The sequence below is a fragment of the Enhydra lutris genome, unplaced genomic scaffold (genome assembly GCF_002288905.1).
Source record: "Enhydra lutris kenyoni isolate GAN:26980312 unplaced genomic scaffold, ASM228890v2 scaffoldscaffold75, whole genome shotgun sequence".
Taxonomy (NCBI): domain Eukaryota; kingdom Metazoa; phylum Chordata; class Mammalia; order Carnivora; family Mustelidae; genus Enhydra; species Enhydra lutris.
Genome location: NW_019154159.1, coordinates 1,377,528 through 1,385,149, shown reverse-complemented (window position 1 = coordinate 1,385,149; position 7,622 = coordinate 1,377,528). Strand labels below are relative to the sequence as shown.

General features: G+C 49.7%; 1 protein-coding gene across 6 annotated transcripts in view; it reads left to right on the top strand.

The window, feature by feature from the left end:
- Positions 1–823: 823 nt before the first annotated feature.
- Positions 824–7,622, top strand: part of LOC111160260 (ring finger protein 157) — an 81,716-nt gene continuing 74,917 nt past the window's right edge. For 4 of the 6 annotated variants that reach the window (XM_022523198.1, XM_022523195.1, XM_022523194.1 and 1 more), the window contains exon 1: positions 825–972. In XM_022523198.1, the coding sequence (XP_022378906.1) occupies positions 885–972 (88 nt within the window). In that variant the 5' untranslated portion in view covers positions 825–884. Of the gene's footprint in view, positions 973–7,622 lie in introns of all 6 variants that reach the window. The other 2 variants (XM_022523197.1, XM_022523196.1) reach the window with 2 other exon arrangements.

Here is a 7,622-nt window from a genome sequence, read left to right as displayed (position 1 = left end):
GTTTCCAAAAGATGCAATCAGAGGTTGGATGTCTTGATCTTATCTTGGGCTGATGCGCTCCAAACTTCAGAGTTACAGGAGCCGCCTCAGGGACCCAAAAACAGGGTGCGTGGATAGAGCTCGGCGCTCGGAAAGGAGCTACGTGAGAGGGATGGCGACATCTTCCTAGCGCGGGTCACCAGCCTTGGGTCATCTCCCCGACCCCTGGGAGAAGGGATCAGCAGGGCACTTTGGGGCAGAGGCGCTGGGGACGAGCGAGACGCGTACGCCACGCAGTTCTCTGCTCGCAACGCACTCGGACCGCCACGGCTGGGGGCCGGGACTGGGGGCCGGGCTTGGGGGCGCCCCTCTGCGGGCTCCTGACCGCCCGCTCGCGGATGCCAGGGGCGGAGCCGGAGCAGCCTTCCCTCCGCCGGACAGCCGCGCACCGCCTTCGGGGGTCTGGCAGAAGGGCGACAGGCTCCGGGATGGACTGTCGTCCGACCCGCAGTCCGCAGAAACCCCAGCCCGCTCCGGGAGCCTTGAGCCCCCGGCGGGCTCCCCGCGCCGGGACCGTGGCAGCTGCCGCCGCATCCCGCCGCCCATTGGCTGGCGCGCCGCCGACGCCCCGCCCCGCCCCGCCATTGGCCGCGGCCGCCGCGGGCCCCGCGCGCGAGCGGTCGCTGACATCACGCGGCCTGAGGCGGCGGCGGCGGCGCCCCCGGCCCCAGCCCGCAGCCCCCCTCGGCAGAGGCGCCGCGGCGGGGCCCGGCGGAGGATGGTGCGCGGCGCGCCGGGGGCTCCCCGCCGCCAGAGCCGCAGCGCCGAGGCGGGCCGGCGACCCCCGCACCGCGAGCGGGGCGAGCGGCCGCGGTGAGGCGCGAGGGCGGCGCGGGCGCAGCGCCATGGGGGCCCTGACCAGCCGGCAGCACGCGGGCGTGGAGGAGGTGGACATCCCGTCCAATTCCGTGTACCGCTATCCGCCCAAGTCCGGTGAGGGCCGGCGGGCCGGGCGCGCCCCGGGGTCGGGGGCGGGAGGTCTGCGGGCCGGTGCGGAGGGGCCCTTGGCGAGGTGGCCGCGGTTGCCTGCCGGCCGGGTCGCCCCAGGACGCGAAGGGGCCTGCAGGCCGTGCGCCCGGCGACAGACACGCGTGCGGGGGGACTGCGGCTCCCGAGGGGCGGGGTGCCCGCGGCCCCGGCGGGGCCCTTGTCCGCGCCCGCTGTGCCCTGTCCCCTCGGGAGCTGGAGGCTCGGGGAAGCGGGTCCGGCATCCGGCACGGGCGCCTGTCCTGGCGGTGGCGGGGGGGGGAGCGGTGGCGGCCGGAGACCGGCCGGGGTCCGCGCGTTCAGGCCTCTGGAAAGGGAGGCGGGGGCGCAGGTTGGAAGTAGGTTTCTCAGGGCGAAGCTTCCATTGCCTGCTGCAGGATGGAGGCCCAGAATGCGTTTGCAGGGCTGCGCTTTTCCAGAGGCTGTCACAAGCCGAAAGAAGTGTTTAACAGCAGTGTTTGGGAATCTGAGTAGCAGACTGCGCCTGGCGTCCCTTGGGCGTCCCTTTGCCAGAGTAGCGGCAGACCTGGTTTTTGGAATGGGGATAGCCTGGGGACAGGGCACAGGTCTCTAAAATGTAGTGAAGTATTGCGTTTGTTTCCAGAATCATTAAACAGATACGCGTGTCCAGCCTCTGGGTTGTGGCATAACCATGGGAGGTGGAGGAGGATTTGACAGCGAGGTAGAGAGGATCGCAAGTGGATTGAGCACTGGCCAAGTCTGGACTCTGGTGCCTGACCCAAGTCTATGCTCTTTATTTTTCATTGCTTTTCTCCAGACTTCTGGGGGACCGGTGGCTACCACCTTCTCTTTGGCCTAGGACCTGAGGAGGATGTGGGTGATCTTGGAGAGGTGTCAGAACTGGAGCCTTAGAATAAAGACATGCTAATGAGATGAGCTGTTTTCCCAGCAGTGTGTCCGGCCTGTGCCAGGTGGAAGCAGGGACCAGACAGCGGACCTGCACCCTGCAGACTGTCTGCGAGAGCTGTGTTTCCCCATGCTTTTGTGCCAAAGCGTGAATCCTTGCCCAGATAAATAAGCTTAAGAGCTGTTTAAAAACAGTCTAGGATAAAGCTGCCGGTCTTTAGCGTTTTAATAAAACTCGAGCTGATTATGACTATATGAAACCAATGCCCAAAAAAGCATGCACTTTGCTTTCTAATAGACAAAAATATGCACAGGATTTGTGGGTGGTCCCCCCCCCCCGAAATCACTTAGCTTTTATCGATCACAATATGGAGCGTGTTTTGCTGAGCTTAGAGATTTTGGTGGAGTTCGCAGTCTCAGAAGAGGATTCACCCTCCCTTCACGTGTGGGAATTCGCATAGGTAAATCCCTAGAAGGCTGTTTCCTAAAGGATAGTAATACAAGTATGAGTCTTGGATGATGATCCTAAAAGGATCAAAAGGCCAAACTCCAACTTTTCTTAACCACACACTCAGGGCTGGCAGGCCGAAATAATTCTCTTCACTCCATCCGTGCTTTAAAAGCGTTAACTGGTTCTAAGTAATTTCTAATTGGAAGTTATGTAAATGAGATGTCTTTACAGCAAGGGGACCACATTATTTATGTTGAAGATAAAGCAGAAAAAATAAGAATCAGGGACACCTGGGTGGCTCAGTTGGTTAGGCGTCTGCCTTCCGCTCAGGTCATGATTGGGCTCCCTGGGGGACAGTCAGTCTGCTTCTCCCTCTCCCTCTGCCCACACCCGCCCCCCCCCCCGCCCACTGGTTCCCCCCTCTCTCTCTCAAACAAATAAATAAAATCTCTTTTTAAAAAGTAAGAATCAGAACATTCAGGTGCCAGTCAGCAAACCTTTGTGTACTTGAGAATTTTTATGAACTTGTGTACGCTCTCGTCTGGAGGCGTCTCCCACCCTTCATCTGATCTTTAAATTGACCTTTTTGTAGGATGGTAGTATTGCAGACCTGAAAGGAACCTTTGAGAGAATTTCGCCCCAGCTCCGCTCATCTCACCTGTAAGAAAATGGAAGTCCAGAGAAACAGATTAGGATGGCCAGGGTCACCCAGTTCGTGCTCTTCTCTCTAAGCCATCAGCCTCTGCCTTTCACGAGGACTTGAATTTGTGATGATTTGTGGAAAGGAGGCTGTTCCGCATCAAGACGGAGAGAAACTCAAAGGCCTGTCCTTGCCGAGGAATCAGACTGGGTTGATTTTGAGGTCTTCCTATCTCCAGTACTGATAGAACAAAGCAAATAGCACCGTCTGCTTTCTTCAGGGGACCAGCTCAGCTGAGACCTCTGGCTCTCTGGAAAGTCTCAAACTCTGCTGCCTGTGGCAGTTTCAAAAAGCAGCTCTGTCATCCGTCCCTGTTGTGATGGCCAAAGGGCCCAGCACAGCTGCTTTCCTCCTTTTGTATTTTTACATTTCTGATGCTCATTGAACTGGAAATATTTAGAAATTATTGAGAACAGTAGATTTCATGTTGAAACTTAGGTTTCTTTCTTTCTTTTTTTTTTTAGAGATGGGTGGAAATAAAATAGCCTAAATCGTATACGGTTATTTTGGGGGAGGCGCCTGGGTCGCTCAGTCAGTTACTTGTCTGACTCTTGATCTCAGCTCAGGTCTTGATCTCGGGGTCATGAGTTCAAGCCCCACATTGGGCTCCACGCTGGGCGTGGAGCCTACTTTTAAAGAAATGATTTAGTTTCTCAATAAGTAATGTAAGTTACATGATTCAAAGTTTTTTTTTTGTTGTTTTTGTTTTTTGTTTTTTTTTGGTCAGAGAGAGAGGGAGAGAGAGCGAGCACAGGCAGACAGAATGGCAGGCAGAGGCAGAGGGAGAAGCAGGCTCCCCGCCAAGCAAGGAGCCCGATGTGGGACTCGATCCCAGGATGCTGGGATCATGACCTGAGCCGAAGGCAGCTGCTTAACCAATTGAGCCACCCAGGCGTCCCTGTTTCAAAGTTTTTTTTTAATTTTAAAAAATTTTATCTATTTATTTAGAGGGAGAGCGTGAGTGGCGGCACGGGGGATAGAGGGAGAGGAAGAATCCCCAATAAACTCTGAGTGTAGCCAGAGGCGGGACTCGATCCCAGGACCTCGAGATCGTGACCTGAGCCAAAATCCAGAATTGGACGCTTAACTGACTGAATGACCCAGGCGCCCCCATGTTTCAAAGTTTAATAGAATGAAAAGTCATACAGTGAAAATCTCGTTCTTACTCCACATTTCATCCTCCCAGTTTCTTCCCATACACCTCCCATCCCTGTGTAACCACTTTTGGTTTCTTTGGAATTCTTCTAGAGTTTTCTTGTGCAGTAACAAGCATAACATGCTATTTAAACTGTTCTGCATCTTTTTTCTACTCTTTAAAAAAGATTTTACATTTTATTTTTTTATTTTTTAAAAGATTTTATTTATTTATTTGTCAGAGAGAATGAGCACAGGCAGACAGAGTGGCAGGCAGAGGCAGAGGGAGAAGCAGGCTCCCCGCCGAGCAAGGAGCCCGATGTGGGACTCGATCCCAGGACGCTGGGATCATGACCTGAGCCGAAGGCAGCTGCTTAACCAACTGAGCCACCCAGGCGTCCCAGATTTTACATTTTAATATAATCTCTACACCCAATGTTGGGGCTTGAACTCACAACTCTGAGATCAAGAGTCACATGCTGTACTGACTGAACCAGCCAAGCATCCCTTTTTTTCCCCACTTTTAGAGATTTTGAAGATCTTTTTATATTATTTCCATATTAGAGAATATCTTTGTTCTTTTTTTTAAAATATTTTTATTTATTTATTTGAGAGACAGTGAGAGAGAGCACGAGTGAGGAGAAGGTCAGAGAGAGAAGCAGACTCCCTGTGGAGCTGGGAGCCCGATGTGGGACTCGATCCCGGGATTCCGGGATCATGACCTGAGCCGAAGGCAGTCGTCCAACCAACTGAGCCACCCAGGCGTCCCCTTTTTTTTTAAAGATTTTATTTATTTATTTGACAGAGACCGTGAGAGAGTGGGAACACAAGCAGGGGGAGTGGGAGAGGGAGATGCAGGCTTCCCGCCTAGCAGAGACCCCGTTGCAGGGCTGGATCCTAGGATCCCGGGATAACGACCTAAGCGGAAGGCAGATGCTTAATGACTGAGCCATCCGGGTGCTCGGTGCTTGGAGTGTATCTTTGTTCTTAACAGCTGTATACTATTCCTTTGTATTCTAATGCCCTGTTTTGACATAGTCCTCTTCTTCTTCTTCTTCTTCTTTTTTTTTTAGATATTTTATTTATTTATTTGACAGAGAAATAGCGAGAGAGAGAACATAAGCAGGGGGAGTGGGAGATGGAGAAGCAGGCTTCCTGCTGAGCCGGGAGCCGGACATGGGGCTCAGTCCCAGGACCCTGAGATCATGATCTGAGCTGAAGGCAGACGCTTTATGACTGAGACACCCAGGTGCCCCTTAACATAGTCTTCTGTTGGTGAATATTTGGGAGGTGTTTTTTTTTTTTTCCAACTTTTTTTCAATGTTTTACTGTTGTAAATAGTGCAGCAATGATTAATGTTATACATGTGTTCTTCAGTGATATTTAGCTTTGTTAATAAATACATGATTATTAGTCGTTTAAATAACAAGGCATGGTGGGAGCTCATTTCTATATAGTGTTTCGGCATTAGCATAGAAAGCTATTTATAGCACTGTTCTGCATGTGGTCGTACCTTTGTCATTTTTGAGACAGAAGCTATGCATGCTTATAAATCCTTCTCCAAGATCTTCGCTTCTTTGCACGCCCATGATCATTTGTTTAGCAAAGGTGTGGCTTTGCTGAGGTGGTTGTTTTTATGCATGCATACTCATCTTTTTTTTTTTATTTTTAAGATTTTATTTATTTGAGAGAAAGAGAGCATGAGAAGGCAGAGGGTCAGAGGGAGAAGCAGGCTCCCCACCAAGAAGGGAGCCTGAAGTGGGACTTGATCCCAGGACTCTGGGATCATGACCTGAGCTGAAGGCAGTCGTTTAACCCACTGAGCCACCCAGGTACCCTGCACGCTCATCTTTTGAAAGGGGTATCCACATGGATAAAAGTCATTAGGCTTGTTTTTTCTATCCAGCAAGAAATGGGCATATTCTATAAAGACAATTTAATTCATTGTAATTCAGTGAATGAATTACAATAAATCTAGTTTATTTCCTTCTACGTATTTGAGTAAATTGAAAAACAAGAGTAATTCATTTTGCTCAGGTTGTTAAGAGCTAAACTTGTTATAAAAATTCAGAGTGGTAGAGTCCTGAGCAGCTAGCATCATTATCCTCCAAATTTTTGTTATATTGGAAAACCTATATGCTTGTCACACAGGTCTGTCCTTTGATAGGAGCAGGTTTTAAAGCACGGGTAATGTCTTTGTCCATTAAATAGTTATAAAAGCTTCTCTTAGCTTTTAGGAACATCAGTTTTGAAACCAAGGACTTAAAAATCTGGAACTCACTACAGAATAAAGAATTGTTTGGTTTTGGCAGTTTGACTGATAACGTCAAAATTAAATAAGTTCCTGAAATTCATACCAAATACATTTAATACCATAAAAAACGTAGATGTTGCTCCATTTAATGCTGAAGTCATCAAGATCTAGAGTTCAAATGCTAGTATTCTTTTTTTTTTTTTTTTTTTTTTTTTTTTTGACAGACAGATCACAAGGAGGCAGAGAGGCAGGCAGAGAGAGAGGAGGAAGCAGGTTCCCCGCCGAGCAGAGAGCCTGATGCGGGGCTCGATCCCCAGACTCTGAGATCATGACCTGAGCTGAAGGCAGAGGCTTAACCCACTGAGCCACCGAGGCTCCCCTCTTTTTTTTTTTTTTGAGAGAGAGAGCAGGGGTGCATGCACATGCATTGAGGGGAGGGGCACAGGGAGAAGGGGAGAGAGAATCTTAAGCAGGCTCCGTGCCCAGCACAGAGCCCGATGTGGCTCCATCTCATGACCCTGAGGTCATGACCTGGGTTGAAATCAAGAGTCCATCACTTAACTGAGCGAGCCACCCAGGCGCCCCTTAAATGCTAGTATTATTTTTTAAACACTTAAAATGTAGTACTTCTGTTTTTTTTGTTTTGTTTTGTTTTAAGATTTTATTGATTCGAGAGATGCTGAACCAACTGAGCCACCCAGGCACCCACCCACCTCTTCAAACCTCTAATATTTTTGCTTCATTTGTATCTCACTTCATCGTTAACAGACTGATTTCTTTCACTTCCTGATTTTGTCCTCAGATTTAGGGCCTTTGGTTTCCTTCCACAATGGCGGTTACGTTCTTTGGTTCTTTAGCATCTCTTTCCTCTTTCTGGGTTACCATCGGTGTGCGTTATTGAGCACTGCCTGTGCTCCAGTTGCAGATTCTGATCCTTGCACTCAGTGCTCCGATCCCCGTGGCAAGCAACAGGATAGCTCTCACATCAATGTTGTAAGTCAGAATATGAGTCACAGAAGGGAATATTAACAATACAGGCTGTTCGTATGAACAATTCAAGCTCTTTGGTGGCAGAATCATTTAGGATTCTCCAAGAAACAGAATCAATAGGAGATATATGTATATTTTAAAAATATATGTATATTCCTTAAAATAAATAATCACTTAAAAATATTTTAAAAATATATGTC